The sequence below is a fragment of the Terrapene carolina genome, unplaced genomic scaffold, assembly GCF_002925995.2.
Source record: "Terrapene carolina triunguis isolate 2854851 unplaced genomic scaffold, T_m_triunguis-2.0 Scaffold93, whole genome shotgun sequence".
NCBI lineage: Eukaryota > Metazoa > Chordata > Testudines > Emydidae > Terrapene > Terrapene triunguis.
The window spans coordinates 8,054,035-8,080,328 of NW_020664444.1; the positions used below are offsets into that span (position 1 = coordinate 8,054,035).

At 49.0% G+C, this 26,294-nt stretch overlaps 2 protein-coding genes across 3 annotated transcripts in view; both read right to left on the reverse strand.

Annotated features, from left to right (window-relative positions):
• Positions 1-4,094: 4,094 nt before the first annotated feature.
• On the reverse strand, positions 4,095-14,687 carry TMEM11 (transmembrane protein 11). 2 transcript variants are annotated; one of them, XM_026650806.1, is made up of 3 exons: positions 14,594-14,668; positions 5,239-5,397; positions 4,095-4,988 (listed from the first exon to the last, which is right to left on the reverse strand). In XM_026650806.1, coding segments are annotated over exons 2-3 (519 nt in total). In that variant the 5' UTR covers positions 5,241-5,397; positions 14,594-14,668; the 3' UTR covers positions 4,095-4,471. The 2 variants fall into 2 exon arrangements, with proteins under 2 accessions (XP_026506591.1, XP_026506590.1); XM_026650805.1 differs by lacking the exon at positions 5,239-5,397 and having other exon boundaries at positions 14,594-14,687.
• Positions 14,688-19,781: 5,094 nt separating this feature from the next.
• The window catches only part of NATD1 (N-acetyltransferase domain containing 1), a 36,677-nt gene continuing 30,164 nt past the window's right edge, over positions 19,782-26,294 (reverse strand). The window contains exon 3 of the mRNA XM_024205251.2: positions 19,782-24,565. Within this exon, the coding sequence (XP_024061019.1) occupies positions 24,449-24,565 (117 nt within the window). The 3' untranslated portion in view covers positions 19,782-24,448. The remainder of the gene's footprint in view (positions 24,566-26,294) is intronic.

The following is a 26,294-nucleotide window of genomic DNA, read 5'->3' on the forward strand; positions in this document are numbered from 1 at the left end:
TCCAGCTTCTATTCAGTTGTGAAGGGCAGCCTTTTGCAAGGGTGAGGGGCTTGGAGGGCCTTCCCCTCTGAAACTTGCTTCAGGTTTTCACCTTAAAGTACTGAATTGCTTCTGCTTTGTGGTGACCTTTGCCCCTGAAAGCCCTAGCAAAACGTTACATTGTAGAGCTGGTAACAGGATAAACATTACAACTCCTTGGATGGCTGACACCACAAGCTTCTTGTGCAAAATCTCAGAGCTGAAGTTAGGGCTGCTGGAAGCTTTCTGGTGTACTAACTGAAGCTGAAGGATCTCCCAGCTAAGACTTAAATCCAAGGCATTACCAGGCACTGTTGTCTTTAACCACTTCCTCCTTGGGAGGGGAGCTTCCCTTCTACCGAGGGGAACTTGTTCTGTGTTTGCTAGCTTAAGTTTTCATACCTTCCTACAATGGATATGTTTTGTGTAGTTCTTGCTACACAGCCAGTATGTCATTTAACCTACCTGGATCCTTGCACTGTTAGTGGAATACAGCACTTCTTACTAGTCTCTTCCACTGCACCATCTTCAGCCCCTAACAGTGGTTCCAACAGAGCACGAAGCACAAATTGGCAAGTTACCATTCTAGATGCCGCTTGTGATCACCACAAGGCTAGGTACACTCTGGCACCTCACCTCAAGCAGCTAGGAATGTTACCTGGTAATGAAATTGTTTTAGAACTGCACTGTACACTGAATGGATTTACAGAAATAGCATTGTAGCAGCCAGTGGGGATTTTGCACATTATTCATATTTGCCAAATGGTTTTTCCTCTCCCTCATGAAGTTTCAGAAGATACTTCGAGCACTCCATGGCAGCGGAGCATCCCACCTGCAGGAATGGTGGCTAGGCAGCAGTAGGGACTGGAGTACTCATTCTGGGGAGGAGGCTGCCCTCTGGGGACCCTCACCTGCAAGGGTTACAAGCTTTACACAAAGGCTAGGGGGTAGCTCTTGCAAGCAGGGCTGGTGCAGCTGGCTACCTGCACAACTCATTCCATTGTGTAGGTTACTGACCATGCTTTGCACTTGTTTTTATCCCCCAACTTCCCTTGGTGGAATCATCTCCATCCCATCTCAGTTAATTGAAGGGGGGGGGAGGGGGTGAACCGACACAGCCATCCTAAACCTCAGCTTCTATAGTGACTCCTCACTATCTCCTATTGCTGATAATCCCATTACAGGCAGAACTGACAGTCTCGGGCACAGGCCACTGCTTCATTCACGACTCGCACTGTGGCTTTCAGATGGCACAGAATTCACTAGCAGCCAGGGGATGGTGCTGCACTCTGTCAAATCACTCGGGGTAGTTCTGGGCTGTTTCTCCCTACACATACCATGGTAGAGCATTTTATCTTCCCCGCACCTACTCCTTCTATACCAAGAGCTTCACCCCAAACACTACTCATGCTTAGGAGGAACTTCATACAGGAAGAATCAATTTTTAGTACACCATCCAGAATCTCCCCTTCCACCTGAGCTGGCAGCTGGATCCTGCCTTCACTGTTTATACCTGCACATTTCTCTTGTGTTTAAAGCACTGAATTCTTCTTGTGATTAAGGCGCAATCTCTGTTGTGCTGGGACAAACATTCATGATAGTTGCTGGCTTTCCTTGATAGTGACCTCTGAAATTTAGAGCTCAAGTGAGGTGTGTTTCCACATGTCCTGTCATGCCTGGGATAGAGTGACAGCTCTCAGTTACTGTAAAAAAATTGAACAATTGCTCACTGTAGCAAGTAGGTCCAGCTGCCGGTTCACATTTCAGCTTGTAATAAAAAAAAAAAAGATACCCCACCCTTTGACCCTTTTTTTTTTAAACCACTTAACCTCAGCTGATCCAGATGCCCATAAGGAGAGCCAGGTAGGGTTTAGTTCCAAGTCACAGTGACCCCTCCTGGGCAAGGGAAGGAGTGACACTGACAGATACCAGCACAGAGGCTCCTTGGCAGTGAAAGGAAATGAGTGGCCTTGCCAGTCCTCCCCGTCAGGCAGGAACCTCTGCTTTGCACAGCATTGCTAGAGGTGGTAGGTGCAGAAATATTCCAGCTCCTTGTGCAGCAGCAGGAGTCCAAGCCAGCTAGATCCCATCTGCCAAGTGGTACGTTCCAGATGACTTTAAGGCAAGACATGAAAGAAACAGTTGGAAAAGCACAACTCCCAGGCGGGGCACAAAGCATTTGTTTCTTCTCCCCCTACAAACAAAAAAGTGCAGGCAGCTGCTCATTGTTGCTATAAATAAAATAGCTCTGACATCTCAGCTACTTTTAACCTTGGATGTAGATAGCTGTATTAGCAGCTTTTGTAACAGAACAAAGGCCAGGGCTTTCACAATGGCCATTGTCTAGTGAGGCCAGCGTCAGACAAGTGAATTGAGTCCTGATTCCACAAGAACTCCCTTGAAAGCCTCCATTGGGCATTGTTTATAGGCATTTCTAAATCCGAGCATTTGAGTTACTTACTCAAAACGCTGTTGGGGGGCTGTGAAACATTAGCCTGTCATTAAGGCTAAGACTGTGTCATGGTTATTTTTAGTAAAAATCACGGACAGGTCACGGGCAATAAAACAAAAATTCATAGAAGCCGTGACCTCTGTAACTTTTGCTGCTGCAGCTCCATGGTTTCCCCCCACCACCGTGGTGGCTGGGAACTTTGAGGTTTTCCCTCTGCCCATGGCCGCCGGAAGCTGCAGGGTGACCATATTTCCCAAAGAGGAAATGGGACACCCCCAGCCACTCGACCGAGGTGTCCCCCTGTCGCCGGAACCCTGAGGAGGGCCTCACTGGCTGTAAGCTCGAGTCCTGCAGCCCCTGAGGCTGAAGCAGAGAATGTCCTGGAGGTCTCCGGAAGTCAGGGATGTGACTTTCATGACCTCTGTGACAAACACAGCCTTACCTGTATCCGTGCAGGGAGAGGACATATGCCTGAAACAAAAGCTTTGCCTTCCATACCAGATGCTTAAATGAAAACAGAAGACTACAAATCCCAGACCTCAGCCAAACTATGCTGCTGAAATTTCGACGTGATAGGGAGTTTTCTGGCCTGCTGTGCCATATGGAAAAAGGTGAGTTTAGTTTGTTCTCTGACCTTGTGTGACTCCATTTCAAGGTCAGTGCCTCAGCTTTGGAGGTCAAGTTGCAACAGCTATTTAAGCAGGCCGTACACCTGTACATACCCGGTTCAGGTTACAGGGCTTTGCTCTCATGTCCAGGACAAACACGGGAAGCAGAGCTGCCTTTCTATAGCAGATCACACCTGCCATCCCATCTGGCAGGAGGAGACCGGCGCCTGTGTTTACTCCTCTTTAAAATGCAGTTTTGAAAGCTTGGCCAGTTACAAATGCTTTTCATTCCCGCAGAACAGGATTTTGACTGTTTCCAGCTAGGAAACAGGAATTTATGCACTAGATTGAATTCTTTTAAATTCCAGAATAGGGCATAATTACTTAGCAATTACAGTTCAGTAGATGGCCTCTTGCACTGACGGCAAGTTCCTCTAGACATTACCACTAATGCCAAAGGAAGTAAATGATCAGGGCACATGTTGCTAATACTATTTTAATTTCACATAGTGGTTGCACAAATGTGCGCGACAGTAACAAAATATGACATGGGTGAAGTCGTCAGCTGCTCCCCTCTGGAGTCCTTAACTCCAATGCAGTTTAAGACTTACCTACCACACCCAATGGAGATATGTCCACACTGGAGAAGAATCTATATGTAAGTTGAGCAAGAAGTGCTTGGCACCAACAGGAAATTTAGACCAGTTCCCACTGAGCTCAGGGGGAAAGCGGCAGAAGAGCACTGCAGTCTAAGAACAGAGCATCAGTGCTCGAGATAGATTATCATAAACACCATCACAACTGGCCCCCTTCACCAAGAAGCAACTGGTGATGCACAGAAAGTCACAAACCCCATTGCTCATCAAAGCCATCCCTTCATCAGATTGCAAGGTCACATGGGCACTGCTGCTGTGTATAGAAGTAGTGTGAATTACCATGGCAAAATGTTAGGTCCCCTCCCCACTTGAACCAAACTCCAAAAAGGAGCCATTTTAGTAGTAAAAAGCGCAAAAGCATTTGAAATTCTCATCTTTTAATGGGCAATGATAACTTTGGGCTGGTTGTGTATACAATTAAACAATATTCTTAAAAGTTTCCCAAAAAAACAACCAAAAACCTTTCACTCCCCCTTTATATAGTTTTCTTCCATCACCGTTCCACTGCTGGATTTGGCTCCCACAGCCTAGCGTACAGCTCTCAAGTCACCGCAGATCCACATCTTAAGAGTAATGAAGAACTGAAAAACCTTGGTGCATCAGTGATGTGTTATTTAAAAAATAACTCTATTAAACCAAACGCCTTCCCAGTCTCCACTGCTTCTCAGAGGAAAAAAATGTTACTGTGGGAGTCTTAATACACTTGTCTTTGTGGGTTTCTCTTTTCCCTACTGAAGTCATACAACATAGAGTTCATAGATCTTCTTTACACAGTACACCAGGGCAGCGAGTGCTATCGTGTTATGCAGTCTCTTTCTGTGCAGGTCATCCTTTCTCACCAGCACCACAGGAGTGGATGAAGTGAGCGTATGCAGGGGCAGGCGGGAAAGTTTATAGGCATCATACTCCACTTGGTACTTGCAGCAAGGGTCAAACTGCCAGGAGATACCGTAGAGGGTGCAGCAGGCCATGCTCAGCACGCCAGCAGGCAGGGAGATGTAATGGGAATAATCTACTGGAAGTGCCAGAGGGGTGAAGAGACAAGCGGTGCCTGCTAGGACAGCGGTCTTGTGCAGGCAGTTCCCAACTGTGATCCAGCGAGCGGTCTCGTCACCGATGCGAGTGGGTTCTATCACTATATATTTGTACTGTGCTTCCAGGGCCTGCTCCAGCTCGTACTCAAACTGGTCCTGAGCATTCTCCCCATTGTAGATTTCATGCACAATGTAACACTCCGTGGAGGACAAGATGATCCTGTTAACAGGAAACACAGAATTAAGCTACAGAGCACAGAGACAACCCTTCCTCTACATTAACCCAGTTAGCTTGGAGTATGGGAGATTGACAACTGAAACCAGGTCAGCACCTTACGGTCACTTGATCGCTGCTTTTCCCTCAACAAAGTAGTACTTTTTCTGATCAAACCTCATTTGAAAGCAGCTGATTGTTCAAGAGAAACTCAGAAAAGCTCTTTGATTTAGGCTGAACTATGCATTTTACATACATGAATTTTACTTTCCTCACGTTGGGGAATTAGGAACTTTTCAAGAAAACAAGATCTTGCAATTGGTTGAATCCTCCTGAAACATATTCTCCACTTGATTTCCGCCATCAGTGACGTCACAGTCAGCTGCTGTGGAGATGGTGTCAATCAGCATTTAATCTGTAATGAAAGAGGTGCTGGGGCTCAAGCAATTATTTTTATATTCGTAACTGATGCAGCAAGCCTGGAAGTGCCGGGGCTCTGAACTGCCAAGACGAGAGGTCTCGGGGATCAGCCCTGGGAAAAATTAAGCACTGGTGTCAATGTCACAAAGAGGAGACTGTGTCAGATGATGGAATGAGCCACCAACAGAACAAAAAACCCAACTATGGATACGAATACAAGTTGTCCCCCTCAACGAAAGTGTTGCAAATTTTCAATGAGACATGTGTTTTGGCCACCCTCGTTCCTGGCACAGATCAGAACAACCCATGCTAATCCCCACATTTCCAGATCCACACCTCAACCATGTTAGTTCTAGAACCAACAGCTATGCAACCTATACTCCAGCTTGCTATAAAACTGGCTAATTTGTGGGATCCAGCCTGTGGTGATAAGGAATGACACAAATGTGTAGCTAGGGGGAGAGATGACAGCAGAGCAATCAATCAGAATTTGTTAGCACATTTGGTTCCTTCCTCTCGCCACATTGGAAGGCAACAGGGGAAAGAGGTGGGTTTTACTGCAATATTGGTTAAATGCTAAAAAACAACATTACCCTGGAGCAATCTCCCTACTCCTGTCACCAGACTGTACTAGGTAAGTTCTGTACACACATACTGCACAGATCATGCAAGATCTCTAGCCCTTGGTAAAACAGCTGTAGGTAGCCTGGACTAGTTTCCAGCTACCTGCCCACAGCAGCATCTTATCCTTTATCTTGTTACTCCAAAGTCCACAGATATGTTCGCTTATCTGTGCAGTAGCCTCACATCTGCTCTGCGCCCTCACTGAGAAAGCAGAACAAAGCAAATGGCGTTGTCTGTTATAGTGGGTGGGTTTTACCTCATTAAAAGAAACTGATTTTAATATGTTCTCAGAGCCCCAGTGTCCTGAGCACATGGGCTCCCAAGGATATAGTTATTTGGCAAATTCCTTTAGCACAGCAAGAGCAACCAGTACACAACTTTGCCCTACTCGCAGCAGACATCGTTCCTGATAGACTTGGGCTCACTTGGTAATAGTGATTTGGCAAGGGAGAACTCTGCAATGGAGACTGAAACTAACACTTCTTTCTTGCTCCATTAGTATACAGATACTAGTGTGTTCGCACTGCAAATGGCGAAGGAAGAGAGGATACGTGTTTGCAAGCTGCTGTAGTACCAGACATTACTCTTTAAATTCAGTTTTAGGCTCACTGTGAAGGGTATTGTGCCGCAGCCACCTGCAATCAAGAATATTGTTAAATTACAGGCTGTTGCCTGAAGTAGCTTGTTTACAGTGAATGGTGACAACAATACCAAGCAGCAGGAGCTAAGACTTATCAGCCTCCTTCTTTAGGACCGAATGAGCAGTTTCTGTAAGAATTTGGTTGGCAAGCAAGGTTTTCCTTGTAAGCCAGACATTGGGCATTCTCTGGTTACATTACGTTTGCCTTGAACGTGTCTGCATTTAGAATAGGAGATTCTGCCAATGCTGCCTAGGACAAGGACTGGTTTGCACATCTCCTATGAGATTCTATTTATTTGGTGACGGAAACAAAACACTTCACTGTGAAGCTTAAGATTTCTTTTCCAAAAAAGGTACGTTCTCTAGCAGATTAACCCCTTCAGTTTGTCCACTGCTCAACCTTGGAGCTGCAAGCTTTTAAAGGAAAGCATTTTTGCTAATTTAAAGGGATCCGGTCTAGTAAAAGTACAATATTTGTTATAAAACATATTGCAATATGTATTTGTTTTAAATTTCAGAGAGACGTTTCTAAGGTTTAAACGCCAAACAGAATTGGGTTAGCATGACAGCACCAGGAAAAGAACTCGAGCAACCTAGTTTCACTGCACAAATAGAGTCAAGCGTAGTCATGGCATACAGGGTGAAGTTAAATCTTTTCACCAATGGTTTCCCCCTCGAGTAAGTACTGAAGATGTCTTAAGTGCTAGTGTAGGACAGTAGAATTTTCAGATCCATTTCAGAATGCATCAGGGATGGCATGGGGTATTTACCAGAGGTAGTTTTTACCTGGTAAAAATCATGGTTTTTATTGCCCCAGAAAAAACAAGTTAGTCCCAGTTTAAGGCATTTTCTATTTTGAAAACTGTTTAGTTAATGCACACCACATTACACTTAGTTTTAGTTACATATTCAAATTGTGGTTACACAAGGGAGTAGATTAATCGATTAGTTTAGGTTTGTACAAATAAAGTAAAACTGCAGTGGGCGTAATACTAAGATATTTAATTAGAATACTGAACATTGGAATGCCTATGCATTTTGGTTTGGTATGTTCTCAAGCCAGTTATGCATGTCATGGCTCATTTCTGTTTTCAATACTCTATAAACAAAAGTCAAAACCATTTGGTTATAGGAAACGACAGTAATGCAGTTGTAGGCTTGAAGCGTTAAGCAGTCAGAGGCACACAGACTTGCAAACTACTAGGTCCATCTGGCCATGCAGCATTCTGTAGCAGAAGACCTCCTTTAATGTAGTGGATAGACGGAGCCCGTTCCTCAGTTCTGAATGGATGTACCCAAAGTTTGACAAGGATTCGTTCTATGCTTGCTGAACTAGCCAGACATGGATGCAATTATTTTTCCCAGTTTAAACCATATGTACACCTGTATTTACCAGCACCCTGTCCTAAACTCATTTTTTTCTGGGAAATTGCTAACCCTGGAAGGCACACTTGAGACCTAGGCTTTGTGAAACAGCAAGTGGTTTCACCCAGTTGGTGCTAACACTTAATGACTTCAATCCAGTTTCAAGGGGGACTGATGCTAAAGCCATTTTCAGCAATGGTTCAGCTTCCTAGCTAAAAACAAGGCTCAAGTTTCTTACATCAGAAATGCCATGTCAACCAAGTGAAGTTATGGGAAACGTTTAGGTTGAGAGAAGAACCCTACCCACTGTTAAACTTCCTATAATTTTGTGGGTTGCTCAAATTAGGTCTGGCAATTTAAGAGGAACGGGCCCATTCTGATTGAAACACACCAACCCAGCTCAGACCCCAACACTCTCAGGCTCCAAGTGATTTCTTCCCTCCAGAATCCTTCTGGTCCTTGAAGGATCTTTGACTATCCCTCCCATCCCCTGCCTTCCTTTCCCCACACTTTATATACTCTCATAGACCCACTTGGTCAATAGCCTTCCAGTCAAGGAAAATAGGACAGGAACACATTAAACATTAACCTTGGACTGAAATTACTATCAGAAAATAAGTTTATTCGAGCCCTCCTCTCTCTTCAGAAGCTTTATCCATTCTTGGGCTCTAGGCTTTTATAGGTGTGAAGTCAAAACACGATGCATAGGAGCAAAAATAAGCGAAATAAAACTGTTCCATATAAAAGACACGAAGCAAAACAGAATGGGATGTGCAGTCCCGAAAGCACCTGGCCCTGGGCGGTATGCTCTTGGGGCTCCAAGCACAGCAGCTGCTGATCCCTTGACCAAATAATCCCTGGTAGAGCAACTTATTCTTCCATCAGACAGTGCTCAAGATGCAATTGCTTATCTTGGCAATTGACTAGATAATCCCAACAAAAAGGATGGGGGGAAAGGAGATGAGCTACTCAAACAATAGCGGGTGTGAGGAGACAGTGAAGTGAGCAGAAATTACATACGGGGTAAATGCAAGATAAATATTACACTAAAGTTCAGGCATGTGGGAAGTTAAATTCAGTGTGCGTCATTCCCACATGCGAGGCTGGCTGCAACAGGTGGAAAGCCTGGGGAAAACCATCGTACACAAAAGAAGAAAAATCCGAAGAGTGTGTAGTGTCCCCGCATAGGAGAGAACTCTGTAGAACTCTGTCTACAAGACTTACCAGAACTTGTTGACATGCAGAACAAGAATGGGGTTCTTGCCTCAGAGACCTCAAGTACAAAGACTAACAAAACTGATTTTCCATGACATAGGGCCTTTCATTTGAACAAAACAGCACACACTGGAGCCTGTGGACTCACCACCACCCCTGGAAAAAACACAGCCAGGGTTTAAGCATGGTCAGTTCTGTGCTTGTATGGACCTAGGTGGGAGTATTGATAACTCAGTTATTCTCGATTTTACTTGAAAGTGCGATAAGTAACCAATGTCAGAGGAGATCCATGTAGTAATGCCTCACAGCCAAAGGCTGGATGTGCTAGTTATGCTTAAAAGCAGCTGTTAAACTAGGAAATGTTACATGATTTTCTAGAGCCCTTCTTCCAAGAAGGAAGGGCTTTGCCACAGGAAAGTTTTATATCCATTCTGTTGTAGCTGTGTAACTTGTATCTTGAATACTATTTGCATATCACTGCTTGATGAATCCCATTTCCTGTGATGATTTTGTTTTTGTTTTTTTAAGTGTCTCATTCTTGATGCCTGGCTTTTCAGTGTCTGTGTAAAAAAAGACAGAGGAATGCTCTGTTCTGATGGTTCAGTAGATTAAATGGCTTTTGTAGCTAGTTTTATAAAATAATGTACACTGATTTCTGTACCTGCAGGATTACAAACAAACAATGATCCTCAGCAGCTGATACAGCAACCACCAGCAAGAGGGGCAGAAATGCCCATGTTAACCACATGGTGAGTTTAAAATTAAATTTGAAATGTATTCCCCTACTAAAAACATCACCTAGTGCACTAAGAAGACATTACAGCTAGCTATATGCTAGACACTCATGAAATTTCCCAGTTAGGGGGCAGATTTTGGAACCCTGTCTCCCCTAAAAAGTTAAAAAGCCTCTAGTGGCCACCTAAATGTCACAGGATGCTTCTCAAGCTACCTCATGAGCAGTGCTGCCTAGCCTGTTTTTGTGGTATCCTAGTCACAAACACACGGTCTGTTTCTTTTTCACCACACATACCTTTAATCCAGTTTCCAAACTCGGCAGGACATAGCACAGGTATATAGCAGGAGGAGCCTTTCACATCTTGCTCTCTTGCCCCCAGCTCTCCTGAAAATGGGATCCAGGACAATGTCCTGGAAGAACTTTCCCAGCATCCTTCTCCAGCCACCAGCTGGGAATGGAAAGGAGGTAAGCCTTCTCATCAGTGGGGTGCCCCTGGACCTCACTGGTGGAGGCCCGCTCCCTGTCCCGTCTATCACATATACTTCTGGCTAGTAGTTTTAAGTTCTGACTGGTGGGTGTCCGGAAAGCATCTCCACTCCTGATCAGAAGTATCCCCAAATCGTGCACAGTTCACAATTCCTTTGTTGCATTTATTGTTCAAGTTTCTGAACCCCTTTTATATACGACGTGTAAGTCCCAGGTTAGCTTTTTGAAAGGTGATACAATTGCCCATGGACAACAGAATACCTGTGGTTCCACCATTCAAAGAGAGGTTTCTTGACTGTAGGTAAACAGTACTAGGCAGAAATTCATGAGAACTGCAAATGCAAAGAGACCTGTTTGAGTGGTGATTGAAAAAGATGGGCTTCCTCTCGTGTGATAATGCTTGTGATTTGCAAAACTTGCGTCACATGCAACATGCACAAAAGAAATGAGTACACCAGTGCAACTAAAGACTGAAGGCTGGTGTGCGAATAAATTCGAATAGAGCCACATCACAGATGGCCAAAAGCATACGGTGTCTGACTTCGTTAGAGTCCCAACCAAACCTGAATAAGTCAGTACTGTGTGGACAGGCCAGACTCAAGAACATTAATGCACTAACCTTTTATTTCTAGATCTGGGTTCGACTCTTGTTACTTTCAACATGAAAAATGAGTTGTGGTCTCACCTTAATCCCCAGTGGAAAAATTCCACATCACAAAACCATCATACAATTTGACAAGCTTGTCCATTTCAGCTCAGGAAAGGTCCAGGACTGCAATGACAGGGGTACTCCAGATGAGAACTGAGGTCTGGCAACAAGCTTTCCCCACAGCACTGTCCCACATTCTAGCATTCTTGACCCATTACTATCAGTATCTCAGCACCGAGACAATGTGTTCGACCACAACCTTCGGAGAACAATAATCAATATGGTCAGAACAAAGAGGACAAGAAGCAACAGCACAGAGGCAAAGCAAATTTCCATTCAAGGGATGCAACTTAAATGCAATAAGATTATAGCCAAATAAGGAATTCTATACAATTCTCTTTGGAAAGAGGATTGGGGGGGAGAGAGGGGAGAACAGATCAGGGAAAATGAGGACGAGACCCCGAGAGCTGCACCAGTGATAGAAGACAGCACCCACCACCGAAAATACTGCAATACCATTAAGGAGACCACAATGAGCAGGAGAAGCGCCACTTTTAGTTTAACAAAAGAATTAGCTAGAGTAACGGAAGCAGATCAATCACTGCTCCAAGCACGCGGATTACTGGAAATCCAAGCGGTACAGGTAGTGAAAGGAAAGACCTTTAAGAGGGCCCAGAAGCCAGTAAACGTAGTTGGGATGAAATCAAAGCTGCCTTATTGCATTGCTCTTTCTGAGCTGTACAAGTTTGTTAGACTGTTTCCCCAGGGAACAAGTGGCATTCTCTTTTGTGCTCTAGTGGTCATCGTGCAGAATTTTAGACAAGAACTCCAAGTGCACGCGGTAGCTGTTCTCCATTATAAATTGCTTTGGGCTACGGATTAGCAATTCCCTTTAGATACTCTGCATAAAGAGTCCCTTTGGAATGAGGGAGGGAAAGCAATATTTAGTGGGTTCTCTTTAGTTTGTTTTTCAGTATTTTGTTTAACCTTTAACCACCATCATAAAACCAGCCCAGAATCGACAGCTAATATACTGTTAGATCCTTAGCCATATGCCCCACGAATAAAGTATAATCTGGTAGTGACCAAAGAGACCTTCCAGGTATCAATCAGATCTTTTATGGAGGGATATGGTCTCTGTAGTTACAGCTGCCAGTGGTTTTGTTACATTTGACTAACTTTCCTAACACTGGACAGTATTTTATTCACTAGCTATTCCCGTGACATTACCCCTCAACATACACTCCTTTTAGACTAGCTGGCTGACAGCTACAAACTGAGCTAGAGAAATACCTTAAAACGGCTCTTTGATGAGAAAGCTGCATCAGTGTGCTCAGTCAGTAAGAATCTGTCTTTGAACAAGAATCATATTCATGAACATGAGAAAACTGTATTTGCTATATATAACATATACGTCGTCATCTGATGATAACTGAGCCATCACCATTGCCCTGCACACAAGCTGTGTTCCCAACACCACACAAGATAGGTAGGTGTGACTTGGGAAAAGACACCAGCCAAGAGTGCAGTGGAGATCTCCAATTGCACAAGTGGGAGATCATCATCATTTGGCTAAGAAGATTTACACTAAAAGCAGGTGATCTTACCATACAAAGTTATTTGGAAGGGGAATTGCCTGACACATAACAAAACCAGCCCTTTGCCAGGTTTGTGTTGGGAGGGAGTGTGTAGTAGTGGTTAGAGGTACTCTAGTCACAGACTGTCTTGCTGTGTCATCTCTGTGCCTATTTTCATGCCCAACCCCCCTCCCACTCATTTGTAAAAGTTAGGATCATATTTAAACCTCAGGTCAGTGAGGCAAGTAACTTGTTTGTGTTTGTAAAGCACAACATCATCAACACCACCCCACCTAGGGCTGTCAGAGTCTTTACATTGGGTGGTAGAACAAAGGACAATTTTACTACTCCATAAAAAGACAGCTGCTTTCAAAGGCTGTTGGTTACACTAGCTAGCACCAGGGTGGGAAGAAGGAAGGAGATGCCAACGGAAGGGACAACAGAATTGAGCCAGAAGTTTTAAGAAAGTAAAGAATTATGCATACAAATTTTAAGGTAGTGCAACAAGATTTCTCTTTCCTGTCTTTAAAGTTAGGCTTCCAAAACTTCTACAGCTACTCTGCAGGGAGTTCCACCATGTCCCAGTTGCTCATCCATCCTGACAGAGGCAGAAACACAGCTGGTGACCAAACATGCATTTTAGAAAGCTCTTTGTGAGTGCAGACACTACAAAAAGCCAACAGCAGCAACCACCACCAGAGCAGCCAGGCCCTTCCCTCCCCCTAAAATTACTCTGCAGCCTCCAAATCCAGGGAGCAAAACAGCAAAATCCAAAGGACACAAGCCACTCAACCAGCATTAAGCACTCTCCAAAGGGAGGTCACTCTGAAGGTCTTCTGTTGCCTCCACCGCTTTTCAACAGAGATTTTTAAGGAGCGCCCCAGTCTCCAGAATGCTCCTACCACTGAGCACAACTACGAGTCATCGTTTGGCCTAAGGGTTAAAGCTGCCTTTGGTAACGTGCAGATTTGCACTGACCTTCCCCCTGACGCTGTCTCTCCTTCCCTCCTCCTTCCCTGCTCCTCACTCCTGTGGAAACTCGCCCCCAGCCAAGGCACTCCTGCTGGAGCCAGCTGCAGACTGTGCCTTCCTCGCTGCAGCTGGACTCTGCCCTGGATTTACCCGCAGGCTTGGGACTCTCGCAGCTCTGTCCTTAGCTCACTCTGGTAGATGGTGGCTTTGATTCCTCCCATCACTGGCTGTTCTCCCCTTTCCTCCCTCTCCCCCACAACAGGCCTCTCCATTTCCCCCACTGGCCTGTTCTTCCCCTCTCCTCCCTCCTCGGCCCCCTGACCTGCATCCCCTCACTCCAGCAGCCTCCCCATCACTGTCCCCTTCTCCCCTCCCCCTTCCCCCCCCACTGGTCTCCCCTTCCTCCCTGACCTGCACCCCCTCACTCCACCAGCCTCCCCCTCACTGGTCTCCCCTTCCCCCATGACCTGCACCCTCACTCCACCAGCCTCCCCATCACTATCCCCTTCCCACTGGTCTCCCCTTCCTCCCTGACCTGCACCCCCTCACTCCAGCGGCCTCCCCCTCAGGGTCCCCTTCCCCCATGACCTGCACTGGCCCGTTCTCCCCTTTTCTCTCCCCTCACTCCACCGGCCTCCCCCTTCTCCCCCCCTCACTCCACCAGCCTCCCCCTCACTGGTCTCCCCTTCCCCCATGACCTGCACCCCCTCACTGGCCCGTTCTCCCCCCCTCACTCCAGCGGCCTCCCCCTCAGTGTCTCTCCCCCCCGTCCCGCTCACGGCGGGGAGGGGGCCCAGCCTCCGCCCAGCCCGGACCAAGCAGGATCCCGGGTCCACTCCCCATCGCCCCTGCTCAGGCCCCTTTGGGTCCCAGTCTGGCGGCGCCCCGGAGTCCCGCCCTGCCTGCTGCCGGTCGGCCAGGCCTCACCTCTCCCTACCGCCGCTGCCACTGCCACTGCTGCCGGGGCCAGCGCGCCTCCTTCCCCACGCCGCCATCTTGGAGACTCTCGGCTCGAGTCGCAAATGTCTCTCCGCCAAGGGGGCCCGGGCCCGCGCCCGAGCCTGCCGGGAAATGGAGTCCAGGTCGCGGGGCCGGAGCCACTGGGGGAGCGCGCCCGCCGCCAGAGCGGCCTACAACCCCCACCATGCTCTGCGCCGCGCTGGGGCCCATGGGATATGTAGTCCTGCGGGCGGCAAGGCGGAGAGGCGCCGGACGGCGCTAGAGAGGCCCAGGCCCTGAGCTCAACCCCAGGCCCTCCCCATAGCCAGCTTGTCTTCGCAGGGAAACACCCAGGGGAGTGGTTGGGGAAAATGGACTACAACTCCCACAAAGCACCGGGGCAGCCTCGTGGGAGCGGGCCACGTGGGGCTCCAGGTGGGGCTGGGTATGTGCTCTCAGAGCTGGGGGCAGGGGCAGAGCCCCTATAAAAGCTTCCTCCCCGGGCTTCCCTCCCCTACTTCTATAGTCTCTAGCCGGCTGCCCCAAGCCACAGGCTAGGGTCAGGGAGAGGCCACCCTGGGGGAGACTGCCCTGGCCTCAAATAGGCCTGACCCCACCCAGCCCTAATGGCAGGGTCAAGCGTTGGGTGGACTAGTGGGGACAGGCTGACCTGGCAGAGGGGCTGAACAAAGACAGTCCTGGGGAAGAGGTGGGCTCACATGCAGCTAGCTATTGGTATTCTCTATGCAGCTAGAGAATGGGTAGGGATGCTCCTGACTACAGCTCTAGCCTGGTACCCTCCGTGTCCTGCTAGGAAGGAGCAGGCGGGGACAGCAGTGTAATGCATGCTGTAGATTACGAACCCCCGAGTAACCTGTACGTTGCACAGCTGCATGCAGGTGCTAGATTTCTATAGCTCCAACAAGCCTGGGCTTCTACTACTGAGCTAAAGAGCAATCTCCTTCAGCCATAGGACTGTGGTATTGGGTTTATGTCAGCTGTAGGCTGGTAACCAAGAAGGGGTGACATATCACTCTCAGTTGGGCAGGTCTGAGATTCCATGCAGTAGAGGCAGGTCTATCCTGGGAAGAGTGAGTTTAAACCCACCCAAAACTAAAGGCCTGCCCCATCAAGTGAGGGGGAGCTGCCACAGAGCCCAGAAAGCAACTAATTCTGGGGGGCAATGAATGACAAAACAGGGAGAGGCATGAAGGTCAAAGCAAAGGCTGCAGAGAGGGACACTGAGCAGAGAACGCTGAACACCATCCACTGCTTCATGAAGGAGCCCCAGGAGTCAGTGGATGCCATCTGAGGAACTCTGCAGTAGAGGCAGGATTGACGCTACACTGCTGGGAACCAGGTTTTGTTGGGATTTTTGGGGCTTCAGTTCAGTGCTGCAGCTGTGAACATGGCACTGAAAAGAGCAACAGAGGGCTGCAGAAAAGACAGTTCCTGAGCTCAACACCCTCCATTGTGCTATCACTTAAACCCAGGGAATAAATTATTTTTCTGATTTTATTTAAAGAAATTCCTTTTTATGTCTATTTTTCTGGATCAAACAACAAGGAAAACTCTAGGGAGGGGAGAGGTGACAGCACCCAAGATGCGAGTCTTGGGGTTTTCACTTGAAGGCAGGTATGGTTGACACATGCAGATGGGTTACAGTGTGAGGGAGAAGGATAGAGGGCAAGCAGAGAGCTGGGGCCCTGGCAGGGGAGGACGAGTGGGTGACAAGAGCTAGCTGTACTGTGTATGGATACTGTCGAGATGATAATATTTGTGCCTGAACTAAAGATTCATCCCATCTTTTGGCATGAGCATGGAATCTCTGGGAATAAGCCTGCCCTTACAAAAGGAACTGGACTAGCTGGTTTAGCACATTTCCATCTCCAGTTTCTTATGATCCCAAAACCTTTTGCAGATTTAATAAGCTGACATATAAACTAGGCAAAAGGATGACCTCACCCACCCACTGAAATGCAGCCTCCCACAGGATGAAAGGGGAGAAACACCACCACATAACAGATTAGGAGACTACAGGGTCTACAGATTTGTTTTTTTGTTTAGGTTGCCAGCTGTAAATTACCTGAGATGGAATTTGGCCAGGATGCACCTACAGAAACCAAACTCACCTCAGACCTTCCAGCACGTACTTAGCGCAGATCACGTGGAATAGAAACAGAATAGAACAGGAGGCCAACTGTAATAGAAAGTAGGTGGAAGGTGTACCAGTGCTTGGCCACACCCTACCTACCCTCCATCACGGGCCAGTACCACTCAGGAAGTCGGTAGTGCTGGTGTGGAAGGGGGTGGGATCAGAGCAATTAGGGGATGGGTTAGATTCAGCACATCCTCTCAGCAGCCTCCCCTAGCAGAACTCCCATGGAAGTGAGAGCTGCTATCCATCCCCTGGTGTAGGCACTAAGGAGAGGGCAATATTAGGAACAGCACCCATCCTCCCTGGGGTATAGGCCCTCTGAGAACAGTAGCCTTGTAGGTTTGGCAAGCTGCAATTTGCAGGGGGTGAATCTAGTCCACTGTGCTAAAGAGGATTTTTTTCTGTCATTGACGCTTCCCCATCTCACATTACAGAAACACAAAAGTAATCTTAAACAAGATTTTCCAATGAAACAACATCCTTTTCCCCAGCTGCAGCTGAGTTCACAACATCTGCAGATAGGGTGGCCAATCCCAGCTAAAGACCTTCAGTGGGGCGATCCCTGCCCTGTCCTCACACTCCCCTTCCCCTCAGCAGCAGGAGCAGCAAAACTCCTCCTGGTCCCTTCAGAGATGGACCAGCACTTCTCCAGTCCATTTACAGATGGCTCAAAGGGATCTGCTCTCAGCTTCCCTGATGTTGCACCTCTTCTCCGTGGATCTGACAGTGCTCCCCAGGACATGCCGCCTTGGAGCAGTTTGGCCAAGGTTCAGGAATAACAGCAGAGCCCTTCCCAGAAGTTCATTTTTACTTGCCTGGCAGCAGGAGTTCGCAGCCTTTGCTGCTTCCATCACAGCATCAAAGAGAGCGACCACATCAGCTTCTGCTCCCTCCACACCCACCAACTGTCCTGTTCAACAGCCACAGCACCTTCTGTTCTAATGGTCCACCATCTTAAAGGGACTTTTAAAATTCCTTTCTCCTGCTGTTTCAGTCTATCTGCAGGAAGAATCTTTCCCCCAACTGCACCTAACTCCTACAAAACGTGCAGTGAGACCTTTAGAGACTACAAGAGGTCAGGCATTGGCTTTTGGTACATGTGTGAAGTGACTGAAAGTGCATTTCAGAATATTGTAAAGATGTCTGTATATCTCCCTGCTAGAAAAATACCGGTGGTTATCAATAATGGCATTGATGAGCAACAGAATGTAAATAAAGATAACGTAACAACCTACAACTTTACAGGTGTTGGCACATAGGGCTTAGTTATGACATACATAGGATAAGTTCTGATTCCTTCCAGCCGAGGGCAGTGGTGCATATACACTCTAGCCATGTCATTACAAACAACATGTGTTTAGAACATGCCTATAACACTGCAGAAGTCCATTCACTATAGACCAGGGGTTCTCAAACTGGGGGTCGGGACCTCTTGGGGTCAGGAGGTTATTACATGGGGGGGGGTCACAAACTGTCAGCCTCCACCCCAAACCCTGCTTTGCCTCCAGCGTTTATAATGGTGTTAAATATATAAAAAAGTTGTTTAATTGATAAAGAGGGGTCACACTCAGAGGCTTGCTATGAGAAAGGGGTCACCAGCACAAAAGTTTGAGAACCACTGCTATAGACTGTACTGTCAAACAGCAACATTACCCTTTGTGTGATGTAGGGTCAGTGGAAATAAGACTTTCTGGAATGTGGAATGTAAATAGAAAGAGTGTAACTAGCAACATTCCAGCTTTTGTGTTATAAACCAAAACCGACAAATACGCAGCTCAAGAGGTGCATCGACCAAAACCTCCGGTGCATGCGTTTGAAATCCAAGCCTGGAACCAGACCTGAGTTTTGCAAATGACCACCGGTTTTACAATGGATATAATCAAAACCCTACGCTTCCCCAACCTGGGGTGGTGGAGATCCGGCTTCAGATTCTGTGGCTTGCACCCGGCTCTTTTTGAAAAAATATCATAAAAACAACTTCTGTTCCGGGGGCCGGGAGACCAAGTACTTGAGCTGTGTTCCCAGGGCTTGTGATGGAATTTCCTTGTGTGGAGCCTGCTTGTTATCCTTGCTGTGAACAAAAGCTACAGGGAGTAAATCTTTTTCTCCAAGCTATTGAAATATTATTCGTGCATTCTAACCACTGAACACAAGAACGCAGACCCCCAGGTCAAGGGACAGGCTTACGACTTACCAGGCCCTTGTAGGAACCCCCGATGGAGAGAACTGGTCTTGGTGTCCTTCTTTGTTATGGTCCTGCTGCTGGATGGCAGGAGGGTCAGGCTGTGACTCCGGAAGCACTGAGCTTGAAGCAGTCATTATGGCCCAGTTCCTCAAAGGTATTTAAAAGCCTCATTTCCACTGAAATCAATGGGAGTTAGGCTTCTAAATACCTTTCAGATTCTGGGCCTGGGTGCGTACAGCCAGCCTTAACTATGACCTCGAAATAATATTCCACAGCTTCAGTCCACAACTCCTTGAAACTGGATGGGTTCTTTGCAAAGGGGAGCCTCTCCTTCCTCCCCATTAGTTGGGCTTGGGTCCCTGTCTTCAGGTAGGGTGGTTTACCAAAGAGCTTGGGTAGCCCTTGTTACAGGAAAGGAAACGACAAGAGCAGTCACCGAGCGTCTGGGAATATACCACACCATGTTCAGGTCAGCAGCGCAGCACCGGGACCAAGCCTCACCTCTTATAAGGAAGTGTCTTTCTGAATAAGAATCCAGCTATGTACTTATATGTCCTTCGATGCCATACTTTCTGAGTACCCCCCATCGTGGATTTATCCTCCCAACAGCCCCTGTTGGATAGGGAACTAGCATCCCCATTTTGCAGATGGGGAAATGGAGGCACAAACAGTGACCAGCCCAAAGTCACACCAGGATTTTGTGGCAGTGTCAGGAATTAAACCCAGATTTTCCAAGTCCCAGTATCATGCCTTAATTGCAAAAATAGCCGTCCCTTTCCCCAAAGCAGGAGCAGCCCCCATCAATGCAGATTGGTTAAGCCACACCTTTTATTGTATTGTATTCCATGCAATATGTTCATGTTTAATAGTGACAGATAGGGAGGGAAAATGTTAGACACAAATGAAAGCAGAAAGGTCATTTGTGTCAGGTCCTGAGGAGGAAAGGCACATAGTTACCACTGAATTCAAAAAGAAAAAAAAAAAACCCTAGACAGCGGGAAACACAACACTGGAGGCCATACGAGAAAGAGGGAGCTTCAAATTGGTTGACACGGAAGTCAGTTTGACAATGTCCTATATATTCCTTAGGTCTTTAGTTCAAGTGAGCTTTGTGATCTCAACACACCCCTGAAATCTCTTTCCCATTCCTGTTCCAAGAGCGTCTAGGAGTCCGAGATCCCCCAAGTTCAATCAGCACCGTCGAGCACACAAGGTATTGAGGGGACTCCTTCCCACAGGGATGAGCGAGGAAAGGATGGGTGATGGAAGTGGTGTAGGGAGAGTCTTCCATCACCAGGGACCTGCAGGTCACATCCAGCTGCCAATGATGGATTATTGTAGCATGGAGGACTGCAGCAGCACCAATGACTTGCCTTGGCTAGTAGGTATTGCTATTCCCAAACATCAAATAATACCGGAAATGAAAGGTGGTGGATGGATACAGCAGAACTGTGAGCACAAACACTATCAAATGTCTCCATGGTATCAGAAACAGAAATGGTGACAGCACCTCAGAGTGAAGCAGCAGCAAGTCCCTGTACTGCGCTTGTTTTAAGGCAGGGGTGGCCAATCTCGATCTGATCTAGGAGGCCCAAGGTTCCCATGGAAATAGCACAATAGCGTCACATGTGAAATGATAACACCATAGTCCTCCAGTGGGCATTCCAGCAGGAGACATAACTTTGCATGTCTGGAAGCTGTACACCCAAGAGAAGTTAATACCAAAAGTGGGATGCGGTTCTCAGTGATGGGCTTGGTCCAGCACTTTGCTTCTACAAGGCAGCCAGGCGGGCAATTCTCACGCAACTCTGCTGGACCACTGTTACAATAGTGTCTTCTCATCTCGAGCAACAGGAGAAAGAGATGGTGATGAGTAGGGCAATTCTACCATTCTTCAGTTTTGGTGCAGCCAGATCTGTCCCTGTGCCCATCTTAACTAGGCCTTATCTGTATTTTGCCAAACACAACTCTAGTATGTAGCACCTTCGATTCCTCTTGAGCACTGGGCCTTTAACTCTATACCCATGCTGCTTTTCAGATCCCCCCTACGATTTCCTAGACGCAGCAGTCAAGCCCCAGTGCATCCGAAGCACGGAGAAGTTCAGGGCAGTCTCTCCAACAATATACTACCACGGACAGCACGAATCTGAGGCATTTCTGTCACTTTCATCGGCCTTGTTAGACAGGACAAAGGTCCATTCACTTGGGAAGCTGGTGGTGTGACAGGTCTGAGGGTTTTTTCCAGCCAACGATGTTGCGGGTGGGAGAAGGGGTATGAAGCTGAGAGCGACCAGGAAGGATTATATCAGAGCGTTGTCAGTTAAACCACGCCAGTTAGATTTCAGCCTGTCATTTTAAGATGAGTGAAGGAACAGCTGGTGACAGCCCTGGTGTCTGAAGTCCTAGGTCTGCAGAACAGATACTGTCTAGTTTGTAGCAAGGCAGACTAACTGCAAAGTAGCCCACACTGAGCCTCAACCTTGGCCTGGAGTCTAAGGAGGATAGTTCAGTCTTCATGCTGATTCAGTCACTGGATGGTCTGCTGATACTGCCACCAAAGAGACCAGCTGAGCAGCCAGCGATGAGGACACCTGTTCTGTACCGCTGAGCTAAGGTCTAGTGAAGTCAACAAGAGTCTATCCATTGACTGCAGAGGGCTCGAGCTTAGGTTCCAGGAATCCTCTCTACACCCAACTCGTTTCACTTAGACCCCTGAGCAGTGATCAGATTGTAACTTTCAGACACTACCAAAGTAGGGTGGATTTGAATATGGCCCAGCAGTGAAAGGCTCCTTATCTCACTATCAATTGCCTAAGACACCCACCCCCTGGGCGCTCTGTCACGCAGAGAACAGCATCGACACCCGTCCTGAGTGCCATTCCCTGGTTCTCTGGAGACTATCTAGTGTCCTGAAAGACGTTTAATGAGCCCTGGCTATATTTTGGGCCTCTCAGTGCCATGATGCTGAGTGACAATGGGACAACACCTTGTCAATAGGGGAAGATATGACAACACTGAGCCATAGCACACAGATGCAGTCACCGACCACTGATGCCGCATCAGCCTGTGAGGATGCAAGCTGTGCATAGCCATGGTTCAGTATCTGAACTGGGTTATTTCTTCCCCACGTGCCAAGTAGAAACAGGTGGTGCCCCGGCTGTGGCAGAACAGCCTGGGAGCAGCAGCGAGGGGCTGGTTAGCAGGAACTCTTGATCTGCTTCCTCACTGCCTCACATGCCTGTGCACGGGACAAAACAGACCTCCCTTGCTTCCGAGGTACAGCATTTCATGACTTGTGAGGGAGGGAATAATAGCAGTTTAGAGACGCTCTGCTGACTGGTCTGTCGCTGCAGCAGAAGCCAGCACCAGAAGGGTTAATTTAAAAATATAGTAACTGAAAAAAAATAGCAACTCGAATGAATGCCGGAAGACGTCTATAATGTCCAACAAAAGCAAATCAGATCACATAGGCCAGGCTCCCATTAGGAGTTTCGGACTACGGCCTTCAAGATCTGGCCCAGAGATGATAGGGTCAACTCCAAAGTGGTGTTGCCATTTCTGTTGGAGTCAATGGGTGTTGGCAATACTCAGCACCTCTCAGGATTTAGCCTAATATAAATACAGGAGCTCCTTGCAGTTCCCGTTAGTTCACTGCAGCCCTTCAAAATCAGCAGGATGAGCTAACTGAGGGTGCTGGGGGAGAGTCGGCTACAAGTTTCACCCACGCAAACCCAGTGACTTTCCTGACGTTGCCCCGTGTGACTTGGAGCAGAGCGCGGCCCTCCACATCCCGAGCACCGAGAGGTTCCTGAAGGGTAACCCCCCTCCCCCCCAAGTCTAAATGATCAGTGTGAGAGACTGGGATGGAGCAGAACACACCCCTCGCTCCCCGCCTGGCATGTCAGCCCTCCGCTGCTGCACGAAAAGGGGAGGACAAAAGTCCGACGCCTCCCCCTTGGGCGGGCAGCTCTTGGATTCAGCCGCCAGGGTGCCCGGGTTCCCTAGCAGTAGGGGTTAGCAGACAATGCCGGGCAGGGGAGCGGAGAGGGAAGTGACCAGTGAGTGATCCCTGTGCAAACCCCAGGCCTGTGCTATTGACTGAACGGCGGTGGCAGCAGCATCTCTCGACTCACGTGCTGCATCTGTATCCCTGACCCCCGCCCTGCTCCTGGCCCCAGCCTCCCAAAGGGCAGGGGTGGGGGGAAGGGGGCTCAGTAAGTCAGTGGAAGAGCAGAGCTTGGGCAGGGGAGACAGCATTTGGCATTGAATGCAACAGCCTCACCCCTGCTTCTCCACGGGGATTGGACACATTCTCTTCTCCCTCCCTCGGGCTTGGCCTGAACACCTCAAGGATCATGTCCTGCTTGGCTCAGCGTGGCGTGTACGTTTGTGCGCTTGGCTGGGATGGTGGCACCTGCTTAGCTCATCCACGGGACCCCTGTGTTCCCCTTGCTGACGGCGCCTCTGTCCCTTCCTTGTCACTCACCTCCCCTTGGAATCCGAAAGAGGCAGAGAAGCAAAGCCTGCGGCAATGGCAGGCATTCCTGTCTGTTACTGCTCCAGCCCCAGAAGGGAAACGTCCCCCCCTTCAGGGCGGAGTTGAGGATCCAGCAAAACGAGAGACTGGCTCAAAACACTCCTGTCCATGATGGGGTTGCAAAGTTTATAACCTCCCTTCCCTTGCCCACACCTCAAGCTACTGGGCTACTGAAAGGAGGTCTGGGCTGAGCCACTGCTCTTGAGCAACCCTCCGTGATGCTGCCTGCCTCTGACAGAGGCTGACGACAGACCATCTCACATAGGTCCCCTTTCAGGGACAGAAGGCATCAAGGCGCCAATGGCTCTGGAGCATGCAGAGAGAGTCCCCTAAGACCCAATCGTCCATCCTCTGGGACTTGATGCTAATGCTCCTTGCTTTGCCCGAAGGGAGCTAACCGGCCGGAACTCGCTCCTCTCCAGCTCCAGCCCACACAGCAAATGGCACCGGCTGGGCTTGTCAGGCTTTATCACCGGACTCTTCCATCCCCTCCGTGACGAAAGGTGGGTAAGACTCTGCCCCTCTCCACAATCCCCCTTCAGCTCAGGATGGGTTGATCTGCAGCAGCCCCCCACGTTCCTGGAGGAGAGGTGGAGCCCGATGGCTACCCCAAGCCGACATCCGCCCGCCAGCTTCTTGCTTTCGACGAGCCGCAGGGGTGAGGACGCTGCTGAAGGAGGCCGACAGAAGCCATCGCCTTCCACCCCGTGGCGCGGTGACAGGGGAGGCGGCTGTCAACAGAACCCTGAGCCAGCCCAGCTGTGGAAGGGCCCGGCTGCTGTGCATTACCAGGGCCCCGGCGCTATTTGGGAGGGTCACAGCCCCCACGTCCGCACTTACAAAAATAAGGATTCTGAGAGCGCGTGGGGCTTCCTGAGACCGCGCAGAAGCGAAGGCCGCATCGGACAGTCAGGGGCAGGGCGTGCTGCTGCCAGAGCAGTCCGGGCTCCGCAGTCTCCTGCGTTAAGGCTGTAAGTGTTCCAGGTACTGCGGCAGGGGGTTCTCCTTGACGTATTTCTGAATGTACCAGCACGTCAGGTGAGCTCGGAGGTCCTCTTCGACCACAAAGTCCAGGGCTGCCTAGAACCACAAGAGAGGACAGGTGGGTTTACAAACGCCACACTCCCCTTGGAGTGAGCTACGACAGGATCCCGGCTTACACCCGACTGGCTGTGACCATGCAGGGGGGAGCGGCCCGAGCACCAGGGAAGTTACCTCAGGCCTCCTTGAGAGCTGGGGCCCCTTGGGCTGGTGCCATGAAGGGAAACCTGCCTTGATCTGGCCAGCTCTCAATCCTGAGCACGCCGAGCCGTTTCAGTGACAGCCCCCAGTGCCAGGCAGTAGGCCACATGCTCCCCTCTGGGGTGAGGAGCAGGGGGAGCAACCTGGGGCAGAAAAGCTGAACTCTGCCCCCAGCAACCGCCCCTCGGGGCAAGGGGTGGGGCGCAGCAGAGATTGGGCTTTGGAGGTGGAGCAGCCATAATATACGCTTCCTCAGGACTGTGTGGAAATCAGCCGAACCAGCAGCCACTCCCTCCTGCGCAGGCCACTCCTTGCATAGGGGGGCCCAGGTAGCCGCTGCCCGGAATGGACGGCCATTGGGGGACAGCCTGGCACTTGCATGACGCTGCAAAGGCCCCTTACGAGGGACGATTCGCTGGTAGCTCACAGAGTTTCCCCCCTCCCCCCACGTTTGGGGTCGGGGCCGCCCGTGGCGGGAACAGACAGCCCATTGACTCTCTGAGCCTGCTGCCCCAGCAGTTGTGCTGCTAGGTGCCTGTATGAAGTTGGCCTGTGTTTCTCACTGCCCCATCCTTCTCCCCCTTTCCCACACATGAAGCGCTGATGGTGGGGAAAAAAGGGGTGGTGCTGGAGCCCCTCAGCATTCGAGCCCCCTCCAGGGGTAGCAGGGAAGTTGCTCTTGCAGCAGATGGACCCTCCGATGCACGTACGGGAGAAAAAAACGAATGTGGTTTTAGCCGAGCATGGGGTCAGGAATGGGCAAACTCCCCCACAGAGCGAGGAACCCGCCTGCTGCTGCTTCCCATCAGGCTGGGAAAGTCCCTGCCCCTTTCAAAGGTAGCAGCATCCCTTTCCCTCTTCCATGGCCTCATGCAGACAAAGGAAGCTGCTAGTTGTCCTCATCTCCCCTCTGGGTGATGCAGAGGGGCGGGAGGCAGCGGGATTACTGCTCTGGAAAGGAAAGCAGCAGGGAACTAAGCTCACTGGTATAAACTGGTGCTACTTGCCACAGGGTGTGCGGACAGGAGAGAGCTTTTCCCCCTGCTTCCCCTTTGAATGATAAATAGAAGACTAAGCACTTTAAAAATGTGTCCGCCTGTTCCCTGCTCATTAACTAATTAATGGCCGAGCACCTCGGGCGAAAGGGGCAGGCGATGCTAATCTGCAGCCACTGGACTGATTCTAGGATGGGAGGAAAAGCATCTTGAATGTTGCATCTCTGCCACATGCAGGGGGGTCTCCAGCGGACCTGTCAAGGGAATTCCCCAGAAGCAGCAAGCTAGCTGTCAACTCTGGGCCTGGACAGTCAGTTTAACAGAGCTGGTCCCACGTGCTGGGTTCAAAGCTACCCACCCCCCATGCTCCCTCCATCAAAGACATATACAGAGAGAAATCCCCATCCACTGCCCCATTGCCCCTGCCATGAAGCGGTGCTGGAGTAGGGGAGCGAAATCCCACAGGGCCAGGGCAGCCGACAGCCCTTCCCGTGTTCTCCTAATCCTCTCTGTGCTGGGTTGTGGGCAGGTGGGGGGAGGGGAGAGAAAGTTGGCAGTTGCTCCGCCCCCCA